The 21,429-nt window shown below is 44.6% G+C and overlaps 1 protein-coding gene across 1 annotated transcript in view; it reads left to right on the top strand.

Annotated features, from left to right (window-relative positions):
* The window catches only part of LOC125038775 (caspase-1-like), a 27,502-nt gene extending 6,314 nt beyond the window's left edge, over positions 1–21,188 (top strand). Inside the window, exons 2-7 of the mRNA XM_047632368.1 lie at positions 256–414; positions 8,625–8,742; positions 10,897–11,017; positions 18,743–18,936; positions 19,018–19,156; positions 20,331–21,188. Coding sequence (XP_047488324.1) covers positions 260–414; positions 8,625–8,742; positions 10,897–11,017; positions 18,743–18,936; positions 19,018–19,156; positions 20,331–20,575 — 972 coding nt within the window. The 5' untranslated portion in view covers positions 256–259 and the 3' untranslated portion in view covers positions 20,576–21,188. The remainder of the gene's footprint in view (positions 1–255; positions 415–8,624; positions 8,743–10,896; positions 11,018–18,742; positions 18,937–19,017; positions 19,157–20,330) is intronic.
* The last annotated feature ends 241 nt before the right edge of the window (positions 21,189–21,429 follow it).

Here is a 21,429-nt window from a genome sequence, read left to right as displayed (position 1 = left end):
ACTATCATTGAGTGTGCAAATGAATTACTGACAATCTACGAACTTAAAAAGGGAACTGTTTATCGTTGACATAAAAGTCATCAGCAAAAAAGGCTAAAGTCATATTGTAAAGATAGCGTGTCTGGGAGATAACTAACACCGTGAAAAGGTAATTTAGAGTCAACAATGCCAAGATGTATTGCACACACGCAGTTCACGTTGCCTGCGATAACACGGTCTGCAACTCACGGCTCGATCCCCCCCTTCTTCCCTTAGAGAGATGAGCAGCGGCGACGATGCAGCGCGAGCCGAAGCCCAGCCGAATGACGGGCGCGATGGCGGGAACCAAGGCTTGGCCGACACGACGGAGAACACGAGCGCGGAGGCGGAGGAACCTGCGAAGGCGGAGGAAGTTGCGAAGAACGGTTTTAGGGGGTAGGTGGCTTTCGCTGGAAGTTTGGTCTTCTTATTATGCTTGTATATGTATGCATTTATTAAATCGGGAGGGTATCTTTTCAATGTTGGTGTTTCAAGGTTTACCAGAAAGATCAGAAAAGATGGAAAGAAACCATTTGCATATTCACTTTTGTTGTGAATATCCATATGGCCTTCCGTACAAAAAAGGCTTGATTACCTACTTGTTTTATTCATTATTATTATTATTATTATTATTATTATTATTATTATTATTATTATCATCATTACATCAACGCGCTCCTTAGTTACTGTTGCTTCTGTTTGACCATTGTTTTTCTTCTTTCGTTTTTGGTGCTTTGTGGGTAATGTGCTTGAGCTTGCTTGTAAGTATTATCACTTGAGCACCAACAATATTTCCAAAAGTAATCTGAAGTAGTTTTTAATGTATTCACTTTGTTATGAGATAATTAATATTTTCCTTCTTCGTTTTATTATTGTTTTTATTCTTCTTATTGTTATTATTATTACTATTCTTATTACTTTTACTATTACATTTACTATTACTATTATTGTTCTCATTATGATTGTTATCATGATTATGATTGACATTATTGATATGAATAATAATAATCACAATAATAACAATTACTATCATTATCATTGTTACTATTATCATTATTGACATTATCATTGCCACTATCATTATCATCATCATCACCGTCGTCGTCCTCGCCATTATTTTTTGATTCATAATTAATGGGTTCTGCCGCCATTGCAATTTTGTTGACCTGAGCTCACGGGGGGGGGGGGGGGGGGTCAGAATGTGGTGGTTTGGTTTGCGAAGTTCTAGCTGCGCCCGGGCCTTCTAAATATGGCCCGGCCTGTGTCAGCTTTTTACGGTTGTCTCATTGAGTTGTCTGACACTCGGTGCTTACCGTGGCGGTGGGATTGCCAGCAGGCGCTCCTGCCGCCATGGTGTAAGCATTTCACTTAGCCTCTTTACCAGCACGGCGGCTGTTGTGGCCGGTCCATGTCTCAGGAATTGTGTATGGTCACAATTTTTTTAGGTAGTGGACTAGTGTGGCGTTCGGCTCGCCGCAGTGCTTGCAGCACCTTTCATCGCGTTCGATTGTTGGGATAATCTGCCATGCACAGTGGTAACCTAGGCGCATTCTGTGAAGAATGACTTCGGTACCTCTGTTGCTTACTTCAGAGAGTGCCAGTGGTTCATAGCCTGTGGCGTCTGAGTACCAGCTGGCCGAGGGGGAGGTTCTCGTTTCCTCTCTGTGGAGCTGCCGTAGGAAGGTACGACCGACCAAGGCACACTTCTCCATAAGTAATTTTCGGCTCGGTTTTATCGTCATGGGATTTGGGGGCATACCCCTGCCAGCGACGGCTAGTCTGTCAGCAAGCTCGTTCCCTCTAATGCCGATGTGGCTTGGGACCCAGTTGATGATAGTTCTTCTACCCTGAGCAAGAATTCTCTGTGCCATTGTGAGAATCGTGGTCAGTAGGTAGATGTTGTCTGTGGGTGAGCTGTGCTGAAGACAGTCAATGGCTGCCCTTGAGTCTGTGTGTATGACCACGTGTCCTTCCCTTAGGGACGCGTGGCCTAGGGCTCCCATGATTGCAACTGCCTCTGCCTGTAGCGAGGAGGCGTTGTCTGTTACCCTCATGGATTGCATGGCATCCCTTGCTGCAAAGCCGGCGCCTGCAGAGTGGCTCAAGGGATCGACCGATCCATCCGTGTAGTATGTTCTACTACCCGGAGGAGTGATGGCTGCAATGACCCTGTGGGCTTCTGCCTTTAGGCTAGGCATGGGGTATAGGCTCTTTTTCATTGACAGGCTCATTATGTTGAACTCTATCAGGCTCAGTGCCTACGGCGGGGCTTCGGCAAAGTCGGGGTGGGGGGAATCCATGCCCTTAGCAAGAAGCTGTTCTTTGAGCTGATGGCGTATCAACACCCTGGCTGTATGAGACAGCCAGGAGTTGTTTGCAACGAGCTCGTTGTCTTGTTCGAGGCATCTGACTATTTTTTGTCTTAGGCTTGTGTTCCTGGGAGCCTGGGTGACCTTTGACAAGAATTGTGTTGCCGTTAGATCGATTCGTGAGTCCAGGGGGAGAAGGTTTGCCTCCATCAGGAGGTTGAGGACCTTCGTCCACCTCGGGGCACCCAGAATGATCCTGGCAGCTTCATTTTGGACTGTTTCTAATTTGTCTGTGTGCTTTTTCTTTGCAGCAATTAGGGCAACTGAGGCATAGTCCACAATGGGCCGGACAGCATGTACATAGAATGATCTTAGTACTTTGTGTCTGGCCCCTATGCGTCTCCCAGTCATTGCTCTCATGACGGACAGTCTTGCTTTGGTTAGGTCAACCAGGAACTGGACCTCCTTATGGAAGGAGAGGGTCCGGTCTATCCTTACCCCAAGGTATAGGTAGTCCTTGACCCATTCTAATTCCACTCCCTGGATTTTCAGTCTTGTGCCTCGAACTCTCTGTCTCAGAGCCATGGCTTTGGATTTGGCTGCAGAGATCTTTAGTCCTGTCCTACAACACTCCTCTGACACGAGGTCCAGACAACGCTAGGCTTTATTCTGGCTGCGTGGTCCAGTGGAGGTGATAGCGAGATCGTCTGCATACGAGATGATCTGGCACCCCACTTGGATGTTTATGTTGAGGATGCAGGACATTAAAGTGTTAAATAGGGCTGGACTGAGAACCCCACCCTGTGGCGTTCCATTTTCGAGCGGCATGTGCTGCGATAGGTGACCCTGGAATTTGACAGTGGCAGTCCTGTTCCTGAAGTAGTCACCTATCCAAGCCAAGAGCTTTCCTCTGATTCCCTTCTGGATCAGGCTTTCCTGAATGGCAAGTGGACTTGCCAGTTCAAAAGCCTTCTCCAGGTCAAGGAATACCACCACAGCTGGGCCCTTGCTGATTGTGCTTAAGAGCGTGGCTAAGCTGTGTGCTGTGCCCATGCCCCTTGTGAACCCGTGAAGGTGTTCGTGCGGGGGTCCCGTTTTCCATTGAAGCCGGTTTAGTACCATCCTCTCAGCCATCTTGGCCAGATAGCTGAGCAGAGAGATGGGGCGGTACTTCCCCGGCTCCTTTGGTTTTGGGACGGGAACTATGGTAGCCCTCTTCCAACTCTGGGGTAGAGTGGAAGTTTCCCAGGACTTGTTGATGAGTTGCAAGAGTGCACGCTCACCTGCTAGTCCTAGGTGGGAGATAATGGGGTACGAGATCCCATCAGAGCCCGGGGCTGTGTTAGAACTGGTTTTATAGGCTTTCCTTAGTTCCCTCAGAGAAAAGATAACGTCTGAGTTATCGGGTTCGGCTGCCCTTTCTCTGATCTGAGCGTGTCTGTCTGGCTGTAGATGCTCTTGTCTTGCCCTCAGCTCGGCTGGCAGACTGTTGCTGCTCGTTCTCGCAGAGAACTCGTGCGCCAGTCTGTTAGCCTCTGCTTGGGGGTCGTGATGGGTGCACCTCGGGGCTGAGCGGCTGGTAGCTCGCTTGACCCGTTGCCACAGCTCTGAAAGGGTGGTTTGGTGGTCGAAGGACTCACACCATTCCAGCCACTTTTCCTGCCTGACTCTGTTGGCAGTTTCCTTGGCATCCGTGACAGCTTCCCTTAGGAGGGATAGGTTGTCAGGGGTTCTTTGCCTTCGGAATAGTTTTCGGCACATGTTCACCCTGTGGTTGACCTCCCTGATCTCGTCATTGAAGTACCAGGCGTCTTTGTGACTTCTGGACCCAGGCCGAGTTTTGGGTATGGTCTGTGAGGCTGCTTCATTAATGGCGTTTAGCAGGCTAGCTTCGAGCACTTCCACATTTTCGCTTTGTGGGGGATCGTTGCATCTCAGACAGAGGGCCAAGGCGTTTTGTCTGTTTTCCATCCTGGATTCGGTCTTAGGATTTCGGCTGGGCCAGCATCCATGAGGGTAGTTATAGTGCCGTAATGGTCACTTGTGATGGTCTCATCGACACGCCAGCCAATCCTCCCCACCAGAGTTGCAGTAGCCAGGGTGAGGTCTAGAACCCCTCCTCTGACATGCGTTGGCTCTTGGGTGTTAAGGAGAGCGATCTCAGGGAATGTCTCTAGCACGTCGGCTATGTGATAGCCGGCCGCATCCGGTGCCCGGCATTGAGCCAGGATGGGGTGGTGTGCATTGAAGTCTCCCCCTATGATCACTCGGTCGTGTGCAGCAGAAGCACAGACCTGGCTGATGTCTAAGCTTCTACAGTGTGGCCGGCTGTACACATTGTACAGTTTGAGGGGCCCCCCGGCCAGGTGAACCTCGACGGCAAGGGATTCATTATCGTCTCCACAGTCCAATGCATCGGCTATTGCGGAGCAGGGGATTGTTGCTCTCACAAGGGTGATCAAGCCTCTCTTGCCAGGTGTTCGTGGCAGTGTGAAGGCATGGTACCCTGAGAAGCGAACAGTGTCCACTGTTAATGTCTCCTGGAGCATGACAATGTCAATGTTCCTTGATCGCACTACTGCTTGGAGAAAAGCGTTCTTTGCAGAGAAGCTATTGATGTTCCACTGTAGGATGCTTAGATGATGTGTCATGGTGTTACTCAGTGATAGTTACATCAGAGACATCGTCGGAGTCTGACAACTCCATTGCGAGGTCCTCGCTGGTTGAGGGCTCCTCGTCTATTGTCAGGCTATCCTTGGGTCCACTGGGGGGTGGAGAGCCTTTGGTAGCTCTGACTTTGGTTGGTTCGGTTTTTCTCTCAGGCTTTTTCTTGGCTGGCTATGCTGGCCTTGCCTGGGCAAGGTCAGCGTGATCTGGCTCTGGTTGCACAGATTCAGCCTATTTTGGCTCTGCCTGTGAAGGCATGGCCTGGTTTGGAGTGGGGAGGGGAGTCTCGTCCTGGGTTGAGGGTGAGGCTGGTTTTGCTCTAACCAGCTTTCTTCCCTTCAAGGCTGCGACAGTCTGGGTCATTGCCGTCATGGCGACCGAAACTGCCTTCTCGGCCTCCTCACTCGACCTCCCCAGGGCTGTTGCTACTGCTGTGACAACAGCAGTTAACAGGAGAGTCATATCGTCCTCGTCAAAGAGGAGATGGTCATCTGTTGGGGAGGTTTTTGTGGTCCTCTTAGAAACTTTTTTCTTTAGTTTCTTTTTCTGCACCTTTGGCATTGTCGGAAACTCCTTTTTGTTGGAGACATCCGGTGTCTGCTTCCTTCCTCTTAGGAGGTCGGGAGGCCTTTTCGCTTTTGTTCCTTCCCCAGACATGGATGTCCGGTGGGGCAGGAACAAAGTCTGGTCGGTTTTGAGCAACCTCTTGTCGCCTGAGGGCCGCCTCTTTCCTGACAGGGCAAGTCAGGCTCCAGGCATGATGCTTCTTGGCACAGTTGGGACATTTGGCTGTTGTGTCCCTCTTTTCCTCTTTGTATGCCTTGAGGCATACCTCTGTGTTGTGTACCTTGCTACAGACACCACATTTAGGCTTGGCTGTACAGTTAGCCTGGTGGTGACTGTATTTCTGGCACTTGAAACACCGAAGTGGTTCTGGCATATACGTTCGAAGGTTGTAGGTGCCCCAGTTACCCAGATCAAGGGTAGTGGTTGGGGCACCTTTCATGGTCACCAGGACTTGCCTAGTTGGGGTCTTCCCCTTCGACATTCGGAAAGCCTGCATGACCTGTGGGTGTGAAGCGATCAGCTCCACATCGTACGAGACTGAGAAGCCAAGTAGCACCATCTTGGTTCTCTTTTCCTCGGGACTTAGTGGGGAAAGACTCACTTTCCTCCCGTCGGCTAGCTCCTTCGTTTCCCGGAGGAAATTTAAGGTAGCTTGATCTTTAGGCATTATGATCATGCCCTGATCTCGGGCGACCCGGATCGACAACCAGATTTTCCGTTGCAACTCCAATGCTCTGACCAATTGGTAGGCTTTGTCGAAGCCTTCGGGTTTAGCTGGCACTTTGAACTGGGCGAAGCGTTTAGGGGGTCCCGACTCTTCATCAGAGTCGGTCTCCGGCCTCGGACGCTTCGGCCCGCCCTTTCGGCTTTCGGGCTTGTTTGTGGAGGCAGCAGCTGATGCGGCTGGTTCAGTCTGCTCTCCCCTCTCAATTGGGGAGGCCGTCTGAGAACTCAGGGGCCTCCCTGGCTTAGCTGTTGGCCTGGAGAGGCCAGCTCGCGAGTCAAGATCTCTGACTATTCGGTGGACAGACCCATTGGGTTCGGTCTTGTCCACCTTAGCAGCAGGGGTGACAGTGTCATCCTGTGCTTGGGGCTTTCTTTTGCCACCAGAAGGCACATATGCCTTCATGGTGACTGCCGTGGTCTGGGCCTTGCGCGGTTCGTCAACATTAGTATCAGTCTGTGGGGGGTGTTTTGTAATTTTTTTCCATATATTGGTAAGTGCTTTATCCTCTCACGCCCCCACCCACCACGGAGTCCAACAAGGGGAAGCTGAGTGTTAGAACCAGTGTCTAACAGCAACGGGAGTGATGAGAGAATATACACAGCCAATAGCCATTGTGACGGCGCTCACGGACCATTGTGAGTGCCAATGGCGGCATGACTGCTTGACCCTAGCCTCCCAGGGGAGACCAGCCGATTGACCGTGACCGGGCCGGGATCAGGCCGCCTGTCTTGCTGGAATAGAGGAGCAAAGAGGCGTGTTGCTAGCCACAGGGCGTACTTGTTTACGGCATCGCTCAACCTCCAGGACTCCCATCTCCACAGCGCACAAGGCTGCCACGCACGGCAAACGCGTGGGTAGGTGTAAACCCCTGGGGAGAGACCAGAGGGGATGCCCTTCCACCTGCGAGACATCATTGTTTGGAGCCCTTTTGCTCAGCCCTCTGAGGCAGCCACCCAAAGGTTGCTTCACCGCAGTGAGGGAAGAGGAGTCTTGCACTTTTACCAGGCAGTTCCTTTCATCCCTCTGAAGCAACCACCCAAAGGTTGTTTCACCTCAGTGAGGAAGGAAAGGACCTGTGTCTTTTCAAAGTAGTTCCCCCTTCCCTCTGAAACAGCCACCCAAAGGCTGTTTCACCTCAGTGAGGGAAGTGAGGTTTTGCGTTCTTGTCAGGCACTTCCTTTCGTTCCCCTGAGGCAACCACCCAAAGGTTGTTTCACCTCAGTGGGGAAGGAAAGGACCTGTGTCTTTTCAGAGGGATTCATCCTTCCCTCTGAGACAGCCATCCAAAGGGGGGGGGGGGGGGGGCAGTACTCGGAAACCATTCCGGACGTCTAGACGGGAGCGGTCGCCTGTGAGAAGGGCAGGGCCACTAACCGACCGAGAAGCGGGGCGGTACGGGGAATGGTTACCCCGGCGGCCCCCGGCCGGCTGCGTGGCGCGAGCCCGCGACCTTTGCCGTGCCCCGTGGAGTTCAGAAGCACAATAAATAGGCAGCCACCGCCACTCGCCCGGACACAGAGAGCCTGCCTCATTCCCGAAATTATTATTATTATTATTATTAATATTATTATTATTATTAATATTATTATCATTATCACCGTCATTATTATTATTATTATTATTATTATTATTATATTATTATTATTGTTATTATTAATGTTATTATTTTTACTATTATTATTATTATTATTATCATTATTATTATTATCCCCGCCATTATTATTATTATTATTATTATTATTATTATTATTATTATTATCATCATCATCATCACCGCCATTATTATTATTATTATTATCATTATTATTACTATTACTATTATTATTATTATTATTATTATTATTTTTATCATTATTATTACTATTACTATTATTATTATTATTATTATTATTATCATTATTATTATTATCACCGCCATTATTATTATCATCACCGCCATGATTATTATTATTATTATCATTATAATTATTATCATTATTATTATTATGACCATTGTCAATATTGATATTATAACCATTATCATTATTTTTACTTTTATCATTATTGTGATTATTTTTAGTATCATTATTATTTTCATTATCATCATCATTATTAGTAATTATTACTATTACTATTATCATTATTATTCATTTACATAAACACTCTTCTCTCATTGAATCTATTTATCACCATTACCTTTCCTCTCACTCAGTCTCAGTCTCTCTCTCCCCTCACCTCTGTCAACTTCTCTCATTCTGTCCTCTCTCTCCTCTTCTCCGTCCGTCCTTATCCTCATTCATTCTAGTGGGTTATTCTGCGTTACTTATTTTCATTGCATTTCGCTCCTCTTCCCGCAGGCGTCCTACCGCATACACGGAGGTGGACGGACTCAGTGAACGTTACCCAATGAACCATCGGCCTCGGGGCTCTGCTCTCATCTTCGCTCATTCCAAGTTCGATAATAAAAGTCTCAACGTAAAGTTAATTCGCAATGTCATCAAAACCTGTGTGCATGTGTATGTGTGTGTTTGTATGTATGTATAGAAGATAGATAGACATAGATAGATAAATAAAGAAATATGTATTGGTAGAGAGACAGGTAGAGTATAGATGTATGTATGAGATGGATAGATGGAGAGAGAAATTGATAGGTAGAAAGACAGGCAGAAAAATATATGAAACAGAAATAGATAGATAGAGGGCCTCTATATATAGATCGCTAGATCAGTAGTTTACCACTTCACCCCATTCGCCCCCCCCCCCCCCTCGCATAACTTAAATTGAGATGAAAACAAATTTCAATTATTGTTGCTGTTACTTATAGAAAGATCATTTGGATGTATTTTAGGAAAGAAAAAGGAAAGGAGAAAGTGTCAGAGTGAACATAAAATGAAGATAGTAATGAACAAAGAAACAGTAATAGAAGCAGTAAATGACAACTGTTTTTGAAGGACTAGTTTATGAACAACAACGGTTTGTGGGTGACTTCTATTTATAAATGACAGCTGTTTACGAGAGACTACTGTTTATGAATAACGTGTGTGGGATTAGTGGAGACTTTAGAGAGAACTCAGCTTCATGTTTTAGGTTTGAGTATATTTATATATTCTGTATGTTCCTTGTTGTCTTTACATGAGCATTTTATTTTCGTTGATGGTGGCATTTCTTGTTATTTTCGTGATTTCCTTTATGTGGATGGAATTGTCAGTTAATGAAACTAAGCATTATGAATTTTAATGATTTGTTCATGTATATTCACAAGAATAGATTTTGTTTCAAACTAGATGGAAAAATATAGTCTGACTATAAGCAGCGGATGATCAGCCAGGATGTCAGTAGAAAAAAAATCACCTAAGCAAGAGCTTATGCATAAGGCATCAACCAGTTGCAGGAATTTCTGCAACTATACAGCGGAATGGAAATGACACATTAGAAAATAGGGAGCAGAAGATAGTCACGTAATACGTCAGGAGTAATACTTAAACGTTGCTGATAATACAAGAAAAGACCAATCAAACATGGACTTAATTGTATCAGATGTGGTGTTACCGAGTTACGGTAGATTTTTGCTAAACTGCCAATGGTAAACTTCCAACACTAACTTTTAAGGAGTGCCAGGTCTCCAATAATTAATTATTATGAAAAGGAAAACTGAAAGCTTCAGTCATTATTTATTGACTTACTCAATATTACTTTAATCATGGGTTCTAGAATTGTCTCAGTTAGAAGTGTCTAAGAAATGTTCGAGTAACTTCTCGAATAACAGGTCCAGATGCACCTAGTGTGGGGTCTGCTCTGAGACTGACGACTTTTCATCACATTTTGTCGCTCAGCCTGGCTCTCATATCCATATGTTCTCTTTATTGGTTCTTTTCCCACACGCACGTCTTTATTGGTTATTTTCTTGTCCAATGAACATATTCCTATGGTTAAGAAATGCCAGCTCTGTCAACAGTACTCTTTTGTTCACGTTTTCTTGAGTCAGGTCCTGAGCCAGGTCAAAAGGTATTATTCGTGTCAAGTCAACAATTGGTTAGAGTTTACCGCCTCGTGGTCTGGGTGAGACTTTCATGGGCTACTTTCACTTGTTTCAATATTTTACTTGATAAAGGATAACACAGGCGTCACACCACATAGATATGGCCAAGTAACAAAAGGAACAATAGGTATTGTTATTATATAATGACTATCTGAACCACAAGAGGCACTAAGGTATCAGTACAGAGATTACGATTAAAGGCTGGTTAATATTTACATGTTGCATATTAATGATATGTGCGAGTAATAATCAAACACTATTGGAGGAGCATAAAAAAATGTGAATTTAACTTAACCTGCTGAGAACACCGTGATGGCAAGGGACTAGAGGCTAGAATACGGCGCAGGGTAGCATTAGTAGTTAATGTTTACCCTTGTCTCATGGTGCAAAATGTACATGATATTGCAAGCTAAGTAATAGTAATAGCAAGACCTAACCGAATGTCAAATGCAGGGTTATTTTTATAGAGTTCCATTCATTTTAATCCGAAGTCTGGGTTCTCCCAACGCATTCGCATTCTTTGCCGCCATGCTTGCACCTGCGGGCCACCCCGAACCACGCCCCGCTTAGCCAAGGTCTTTCCCCGGCAGCCGCGACCCTGTGCCGCCCACGACGCCGAGATCGCGAGAGCCGCCTTCAAGGCCCTCGACTTCAAGCCTGAGGTGTTCTTCGACCTCACGAGGAACGAGCTCTTGAGGGAGCTGCAGGCAGGTTAGTCACTGACTGAACGATGTTGGAACCTATATACTTTGCACCTTTTGCTTGCTACTTTTTTTTTGAACCTTTTATGTCCTTGCTGTGCTGGCTGCTCTTGTGAAAAAAAATGCAAAGTATGTTTCAAATTGCACCAATTTATTGCTAATTGTCGGTAAATGAACCAGCATGCAATGATCGTAAAATTAACAAGTAATTAAATGAATGGTTCATGCAACGTCGATAATGCAACAGTAGTGTAGCAAAACTATATATATATATATATATATATATATATATATATATATATATATATATATATATATTTATGTATGTGTGTGTGTGTGTACAGCATTATATGTGTGATATATCTATATGTATATATGTTCATATATGTATTTTATATACATATATATTTATAATATATATTCGATATATACACATGTATACGCACATATGCAGGTACACACACGCACAAGCACACACACGGAAACGCGGGCGCGCGGTGAGTGCAGTGCACCGCAATCGAGCAGTGAGATTTTGTGAGTTGGAACGTGAGAGTGATTGATTGATTATTTAAAATTATCTGCCGCGTCAACAGCTAAGGTCATTAGCGGCGAACACCTTGTTAGACTGAAATATTAAAATATTTAAAACGTTAAAACTCTATCAATAAATGTCATAAATAACAATAAATATTATATTAAAAATCGAAGCATAAATATTATGCTCTAAATGTCTAAAAACTATTGCATAAACATTAAATTTTATTGAAAATATTAATTTCCCTAAGGAAACTAATAAGACCTTCTATGTCACAGTTCTCCCCCAATACATTTTTCAGTGTATATGGGGGAGACAAGTACCTTCCTCTTTAGTCTGAGAATGTTGGATATCTTTCCATTACATGTGCGACCGTTAATGGCTCCTGACATTCCTCACAGCGTGCTTCACTTTTAGCCATCATCGGCCCATGAGTCAGTCTTGTGTGCCCGATTCTCAGCCTTGTTATTACAACTTCTACTTGTCGGTTGGGATGGATGCTGGTCACCCAACTGCCAAGGTCATCTCTAATCTCTGACAGTTTGTTTCTAGAGTTATGTATCCATTGTTCCCTCTTTATCACGAAGACAACTCCTGATGCTGGGTTTCAAGTCAGTGTGAGGGAGAGGAAAACGAACATCAAAGGGCTGAGTGGCAGCTGCCTTGGCCTTCTGATCAGCTTGTATGTATTGCATATAATCCTTGGTACCTAGAAGTGCGTTGAAGAAATATCTCTCAGACTTTGGCTTCGGATCTATCCCCTTTCCAGATTCCGACCAAATCCAGCTCGACTTGATTAGTCCAAGGGGGGACTTGGGAAGTTCCAACAGCCAGAACCTTTGTGAGATTTAAATAAAGATCTTCCACAAGATTCCTCATTTTCCTACCATAGGATCGGCTATCCTCAAGAGGGTTGAAAACCAATCTGGATGTAGGAGATCCCGGAATCCTTTGTAGTCTCGTGTAGTAAATTAGGTTCATGTAGTCCCGGTGTAATGAAAGAGGTGGTTCTCCACTCTCAGCATACAGGGACTCCACAGGCGAAGATCTGAAAGCCCCTATACAGATTCTCAGAGCTTCATTATGAACCGAGTCCAACATCCGGAGAACAGTGGGAGTTGCAGATGAATAAGCTTCACATCCATAGTCAAGTTTACTACGAAAAAGTGCTCGGTAAAGCCACAGAAGCGTTGTGCGGTCTGCACCCCAAGATAGGTGTGAAAGAACCCGCAAAATACTAAGTGCTTTTGTAGTTTTCACCTTTAATTCTTCAATGTGAGGCAGCCATGTAAGCCTTGAGTCAAAAATTAGACCCAAGTACTTTACCTCTTGGACAAAAGGCAGTGGGTTTGCTCCTAAATAGAGGGAAGGATGGAACTTTCCTCGTTTGTGGAAATGCATAGCCATGGTCTTGCTTGGAGAAAATTTGAACCCATGGTATGTTGCCCATTGCACAACCTGATTTTTTGCAGTCTGCATGTGTCTTTGCACATTGTATAAGCTTCCTCCTGAGCAGTACAGCGTAAAGTCATCCACATACAGACTACATGAGACAGCACATTTAAGACACTCCCTTGTGGGACCCCTTCCAGCTGATCTTCCAGGTTAGAGAAACTGTTTCCCACCCTTACTCTAAACTTCCACTTGGCAAGGAAGCTTTGTATGAAGGTAGGCAATGCTCCTCTTAAACCAATGTCATACAGCTTCATGAGTATGCCATGCTTCCAAGTAGTATCATAAGCCTTTTCAAGGTCAAAGAAGACTGCTAACATATGACGTCGCTGTGTGAAGGAATTCTGTATAGCAGTTTCCATCCTTACAAGTGCATCTGTGGTCGATCTCAGTTTTCTAAACCCATATTGATATGGGGTCAGCATGTTTTCCTTTTCTAGAAGCCTTGTCAACCGGAAGTTTACTATTTTCTCCATCAACTTGCAGATGCAGCTGGTAAGAGAAATTGGTCTATAATTCCCTGGTATAGAAGCATCCTTGCCAGGTTTAGGAACAGGAATGATTATAGTTTCTTTCCATGTGGATGGTACTGTGCCCTCCCTATAGATCCTATTGAATAGTCCAACAGGAACGTTTGGGAACTCTCTGGTAAGTGAGATATCATTTGGTATGGAATATCATCACTTCCTGGGGCAGTCTTACGGCAGAGCTGCAAAGCAGAGTCCATCTCCTTGTGCAAAAATGGCAGGTTGTATGGAAGTTCTGCTGCAGTTCTACTGAAGAACGACACTGGGTGTCGTTCGTGTTCAGCCTGAAGAGTGGAGAATTGGGCAGTGTAAGATGCTCTAGAGGAGATCTCTGCCATGGATTTTGCCAGCTCATTTGCAACATCTGTTTTGTCTGTTAGGATTATACCATCTATTTTCAGAGCAGGTGGTGATATGGATGTGCTCTTTCCAGCGATCTTACGCACCTTGTCCCATACCCATGCTAAGGGAGTCCCAGAGTTAATTAAGGAAACATACTGCCTCCACGATGTCCGTCTAGCCTCCTTTAGCACTCGCCTGGCCTTGGCTCGGGTCTTTTTGGACTGGATCAAAGTTACATCGCTTGGGCGTCGTTTTAATTGCCTTAATGCAGCTTTTCTTGCTCTGACAGCTTGTTGGCTTTCATCAGACCACAATGGTACTGTAGGTCGACGGTACTGCCCGCTACTTCTGGGAATAGATGCTTCTGCTGCAAGGTGAATTCGTGATGTGAAGTGATTAACAGCATCTTGAACACTCTGGAAATCGTTCACAGATCCTTGCAATACTGCAGTTGATCTAAAAAGATTCCAGTCTGCATGCTCAAGTCGCTATTTCTGCACTCCATTGGCTGGAATACCATTCACCTCCTCCAAAATTATTGGATAGTGGTCACTTCCATGTAAGTCTTCCATGACCTGCTAAGTGAAATTCAACTGTGAATTAGGTGAACCAATTGACAGGTAAAAAATTGGAGAATGTCCCAGATTGAATTTGGAAATGTGTGGGTGTGTCACTGTTCAGTAAAACTGCATCTACTCTTGAGAACAAGGACTCCAAGGCCCTTCCTCGAGGGTTGTACAAAGTGTCTCCCCAGAGGCGATGCCGACCATTGAAGTCTTCCAAGAGTAGAAATGGATGAGACAACTGCCAAAGTAAATCTTCCAAATCAATTATGTTGAGATTATGTGGAGGGAGGTAGATGGATGCAATAGTGTAAGGTCGTGTCAAGCCTATTCTCACAGCCCTCACCTGCAGTGTTGTCTACAGGTGGATGGCCTGGAAGGGAATATCTTGACGTACCATCACTGCTACTCCTCCATGAGGTCCATTATCAAAGGTTCTATAATGGCTTGAACTTGGAATCCTCTCAGGGAAATTGGATGATTTTCCCTGGTCATAATCACTTGTAGGCATACACAAACTGGATTACATGAAGCGATCAGATGTTGCAGTTCTTCCCATTTTGCATGAATCCCCTGACAATTCCATTGGATTAGGGTGTCCAGTTCTTCAGGTTGACAAACTACTTCGTTAAGTGTTTGGTAGCACCTGTGGTTAAGGCCCGCCCCACACCTTTAGGCTATCCCTTTCCAGCATGTTGGGAGTACCTTTTTTATGGATTGTTTAACTGTGGAACTAGTTTCCACAGGCTTCCTTTGGACAGTCTCAGAATTTCTTTGCTTTGGCAAAGGACGGACCTGAGCCTTCGGTTCAGGAGCATTCTGTCTAGTAGCGGAGGCCCCTGTGGATGTGGTGGCCTCAGGAGCCCTGCCTGGTGGCTCTAAAGACCCGATTCTATGAAGAGTCTTTTGAACAGGCTCAGGATTCTTCTGCCTGTGCAAAGGGCGTACCTGAGCCTTTACTTCAGAAGGATTCTCCTTAGCAGCAGAGGCCCCTGTGGATGTGGTGGCAGCTGAAGTTGTCACCGTTGAGGCCTTAGAGCCTTAACTGATGGCTCCAAAGACCTTACTTTGGGAGGAGGAGTCTCCATAATAGACCCTTCACTCCTACTCCGTTTCTGGTGCAACAACTTACCAGAGGCAGTTTCAGCATTTGCGGACTGAGGTTTAAAGGTAGTGGCAGAGTGTGTGGTGTTAGAAGTATTGGATGGTAAGGGATGGCGGGAAGGAGGATGGGCTAGAACTGAGGCAAAGGACTTACCCGGCTGTGCAAACAGCACATGGGCACGTCGCTTTGCTTCTGCATAACTAACTTTCTCCTTGCTCCTTATTCCCAATACTTCTTTTTCAAAATTGTACCTTTTACATTGCTTAGAAGAAGCTTCATGATCTTCTTTGCAGTGGTAACAGCATATTGGACCTGGACAGTTATCCTCTCCTTGATGACCTGTTGTACCACATTTCACACACATTCTTGGTTATCCGTTTTCTTTAAAACGGCAAGTGTTGGCTCCATGACCATAACCCTGGCAGTGGAAGCACCGCATAGGGTTGAGCAGATATGGCTTTACCTTGAGGAGGTACCATGCCATTTTAACCAATTCAGGTAGGACTAACGATTCAATAGTTAGAAGAAGAGCTGGTGTCGACTGTTCCAAACCATCAACTTTCTTCTTAAAACGTTTTACTGCCACTACATTAAAATTCTTTAGTTCTTCTAACAGTTTCTCCTCAGAATACCTCATCAGGTCTCGGGAAAAGACAATTCCCTTACACTGATTGAGGGTTTTGTGAGGAGAACATGAGACTTGAGCCCCAGGAATGTCGCATATTGCATGCAGACGGTCTCTCTCATCTGGTGACGAAACCTCAACTATCAAGCTACCATCTCGCTGTGGGGTGATGCGAGGATCACGTTGACATACCTCAACTATCTTCCGATGTACTTCAAAAATATCAAGATCCACGATAGATACACCATCAATGGTCTTCACTACTAGGTATTTACTATATGACATGCTTTCACATTTACCAGGCAAGATTTTTTTTAATGGATTGAGGAGGACTTTTCTCGTTATCTGGTTTGGGAACTTGGGAACCATTACGATTCCCATTCTTGCCCTTTGGAATATGGTAAGGTTCCCGAGTGACAATATGTGATGTTCCAGAGGGATTGGACAGGGGATTGCGAAGTTCGTCAGGGAGAGATCAAGTTATTTGTAAATTTGCAGAAATCATACAAATTATAAATCTTCATTTCCTCACCCCACCCACCCACCATGGAGTCCAACGAGGGGAAGCTTTAGTTGGAGCTCAATTTTTTCCAACAGCCACAGGGGTAGTGAGGAAATATTACAGTGCTGATGGTAGTCGTGGGACCTGTGACACACTTTCATATTTACCAGGTAAGATTTCCTTAATGGATTGAGGAGGACTTTTCTCCTTCTTACCTGGTTTGGGAGCTTGGGAACCATTATGATTCCCATTCTTGCTCTCTGGAATCTGGTAAGGTTCCAGAGTGACAATATGTGATGTTCCAGAGGGATTGGCCAGGGGTTTGCGAAGGTCGTCAGAGAGAGATCAAATTCTTTGTAAATTTGCAGAAATCATACAAATTATATATCTTCATTTTCTCATCCCCCACCCACCATGGAGTCCAACGAGGGGAAGCTATAGTTGGGACTCAATTTTTTCTTACAGCCACAGGGGTAGTGAGGAAATATACTCAATCACTATTACAGTACTGATGGTAGTCGCGGGACCTGTGCGCTACCGACTGGACAGTGCTTGCTTGACCCTAGCCACATTTGACCAGCCAATTGACTTGACCGGGCCTTGATCAAGCTACCCGTCTAACCAGAATAAAGGACCAAATGGTGTGTTGCTAGCTGCAGGGTGCAGCGTGTAGCATCGCTCAACCTCCAGGACTCCTGTCTCCTGATAATATGGGACGCCACGCACGGCAAAGACACGGGGGAGAGTTCTCTCTGGCTTAAGATGTAATGAACCAGGGGTGGCGGCACCATCCCCTCTCATAGGTCTTGGTGCACCAAGAAGCCATTTTGTCTCATCCCTCACTGGTGACTCCTCCAGTATGGGTAGCCCTCTGGTCCGGCTCACCAGCTCATTGGGACCTCAAGCCCCCCCACCGCGGCAAGGCGGCTTCCGTTAGGGGGGGGGGGGTATAAATGGGAAACAATGGTTTGAAGAAGCTAGTTGAGCTGGATTTGGTCAGAATAGGGAAGGGGATGATCTCCAAAGCAAATGTGAGGGAAAGGTGTCTTCACCACACTTTTAAGTACCAAGGACCAAGTGGAATGTATATAAATGGGTCGAAATCTGAAAATGGTGTGGGCTGTGTAGTAGTGAGCAGGAGGAAGATTGCATTTGGCAGCCTCGATCTTCACCATTCTCGATCTTCAAACCATTCTACTTTAATATATTGCTACTCTCGTAGTGCCTTGCAAGCAATCCAGAGCTTAATCTCATCACATCCAGTGGTAATGGTGGTTTAAGATTGGCTTGCACCGATGTTAACACGTAAATAAAAGATATCTGTGTTGGGTGCAAGCGAGAAAAAACGAACTAAATCGGAAGGCAGCTGCCGCTCAGCTCTGTGATGCTCGTTTTCCTCTCCCTCACACCGACTTAAAACCCAGCATCAGAAGTTGTCTTCGTGATAAATGGAGGGAGCAATTGAGACATACCTCTAGAAACTAAGTGCGAGAGATTAGAGATGACCTTGGCAATTAGGTAACCAGTGTCCATGATTGCTAAAAGTGAAGCACATTGTGAGGGATGCGTATAAGAATTTGTCAAAACAGTTACTGTAATTAAGCAAATGGCACAGAGGAAACGGAGATGAATAAGTGAGTATAAGTGATAGAGAAATAAAGCAAAGTAGTTCATACAGGGCAGGTGGGGACAGGAGAACAGGGAAGGTCGATGGGTCAGTAGTCAGCATAAGGAGGGTACTGGGGATCACAAATATGGAGGGCACAGAGGAACCGAGAAGTGGCAACACATGTAGTGGATGGTATGAGAAGAAATACATGTATATTCAACTGTGCATAGGTTTCCTCTGTACAAGTAAGTGGTCAGCAGAGCGATGAACAAGGGTATCCAAGGGGAGGTTGTGGTCATACTCCCATTTCCATCAGGAAATCCGAGAAAAGGACAGGGTTATGAGGACAGATGTCATTAACAAAACTTAGCCAAAAAATATAATGTGTGCATATATATATGAATATTTATTTATTTATTATATATACACATACATGTCTGTATGTGTGTCTATATATTCATATCCTCTCTTACAGTTTCTAAGCGCGACCACAGCGGCTCCGACGCCTTTGCAATAGTGTTCATGAGCCATGGCGAAGTAAAAACCAGGAATAACATGGAATTCGTGTGGGCCAAAGACGACAAGATTCCTACCAAAGAACTGTGGATAAACTTCACGGCTGAACGGTGTGCAGGTCTAGCCGGTAAACCTAAGCTGTACTTCATTCAGGTAATTTCTTCCCTCCACTAGCGTTGAACCATTTGCCGTAACTTTTAAAGGTAGAATTCACAACATCAACTTCCACGACAGGCATGCAGGGGCCCCGACGTAGATAAGGGCGTGAACATGTCTCGGGCAGTGCGTGGCATGGCGGTTCAGACGGACAGCATTGAGGAGTACGTCATTCCCATCCATGCTGACCAGCTTGTTATGTGGGCTTCCTACCCAGGTAAGTTCAGTCATTAAATTTTCTCTGTCTCATGATTCTTCTATTGTATCTACGACCTGTATTCGTGGTATATTCCTTGTCACATTTTTCATGTTAGAAATATCAAGGCCCTTCTAAGGTCCTTCAGGATCGCTATCTGTCACCGAAAATTTTCGCCACCTTTCTATAAATGCGCACGTGATGAAAATATAACATCGAAACTCATGTAACACATCTCTTGCTCTCAGAAACTATTATTTCTCTAGCTAACATTTTCTGCACATGTCGCAAGATACTATTGTTTCGTTCGGTGAGTGCTCGCATGTTGCATTGAAGTTCTTCTACATACTTGATATATTAAGCCAGTCCTTCGTCTTTTAAGATTATCACTTACATTTGTTTTCTTTTTTTATTATTATTGTGTTTTGTAATGAATGAAATAGCCTCCTGTCTTCTTGCGTAACCTTACGGCCGTGTCGTCGCATCGACTCATGATTATCACCTGAGGTTTATACTCCAACTATTTTCCTAAGATCCAGGGTTTGTAGAAGGATCTTTTCTGTATTTCTGATGAAATAATCATAGCAAGATGTACATATTTGATAAGCATTTAGTAAAATATGGAAGAAACTATTTAGATACTTTTAGATATCGTTTGCTGGTGGAGGCATGTAAAATATTTTTACCTTGGAACAGTACTGTTTGAAAATTCATATGGGCCTGATTAGTAAGTAACAATACAATCATTTACGAGTGCTTAATGTTGCGGCTGGGATATTACTATTGTAAATTAATGAAAGGGTTAGAATTTACTACCGCGCTTCCTCTTGAGATTTCTCCTTCCGTTCATGCCCCCACTATGCATTTATGTATAAAATTACCACCCAGATAAAAAAGTGTGTATATATATATATATATATATATATATATATGTTCTTATTTTTATTGAGTATAAATTAGTCACGCTTCTCATTATAAATATAATTAGAGAAATTCCTGCTTTTCCCCAGGGCTTACATCCGATTGGAAATTACAGACACTCCCAAGTTTAAGAACCACTGGGTTAGAGCCAATACTGCTCATTGGGTTTAATGAACGTGTTTCATCTCACCCCTCAGTCTCTCTCTCTTCTCATTTTTTTGTTTGTTTCCCTTTTTGTCTCTTCATATTTTAGTCACTCTCGCTATTATTACAGGCTTTCCAGCTTTCACGAGTAAACGCAAGGGAATCCAAGGGAGTGTCTTCATCCACTACCTGGCCGAGAACCTCAAGGATTATGCCAACACTTCTCCACGACCAAGTCTGTCTTCCATACTTCTCAAAGTCAGCAGGGAAGTGGCAGTCCTCTACGAAACCGATATTGGTTCCGATAACCAATATCACGAAAATAAACAAGTTCCTTACATCCACTCGACGCTGCTTCGTGAGATTTACTTCTAAGGGTATGCGAGTGCGAGGCATTCGGCAATACTCTGTCGGTCTGTGTTTTTCTTCACCTTTTCAGTGATTTTTAAAGGATCGATAGTCTCTGCTTCTTTGGTTTCTGATTGTTCGATACTTGTTCTAACATTTGAAAGAAATTTCAGTCATTTCATTGTTGTCATCGAGGTTCTTGTCAGTACTATAATATTAGCTACCAAATAAATAAGACTTGATCTATATTTTTTTCTTGTGATCAAAAACAGCATTTATCTTAATTTACTAAATTTCGCTCATATTACAAGGTTGCTAATAGTACGAATTCAGACTACTGAAGAGTATCAGATCAGCCCAAAAACAAAAGTTTTGAAATGAAAATCAGATGATTTACTTGAGACGCTTCAGTTGGTAATGTCGATGACCATTTCTTGTCCATTTTATCCACTTATTGTGGGGAAGATTGCCAACGTCTACATTTCACATCAAGTAATAGATTAGCTCTCCATCTCCAGGCTCTTATATATGACCTCACGCTGCTGCCTCACACACACACACACACACACACACACACACACACACACACACACACACACACACACACACACACACACACACACACACACACACACACACGGGCATAACAATGGGCAGCACTAACTGAAATCAAGATCGAGTAAACATTTATCGTCATTTCAACTACGGGGAGATGTTATACATTACTGAAACTGAAAGAATGACTGCGACGTGAAAAGGCTTCCTCCCTCCGGACTACAAGCGCGTCCTATCGTGCTTCCTTCGTATCACATGCATGTATCCTACACTATGTAGGATACATTTCGTTAAGAATTTATCTCTGTATCGTTGTGCAACTGAAG

This window comes from Penaeus chinensis, chromosome 25, assembly GCF_019202785.1.
Source record: "Penaeus chinensis breed Huanghai No. 1 chromosome 25, ASM1920278v2, whole genome shotgun sequence".
Lineage (NCBI taxonomy): Eukaryota > Metazoa > Arthropoda > Malacostraca > Decapoda > Penaeidae > Penaeus > Penaeus chinensis.
The sequence above is the reverse complement of the archived record's forward strand: the minus strand, read 5'-3'. Positions and strand labels throughout refer to the sequence as shown.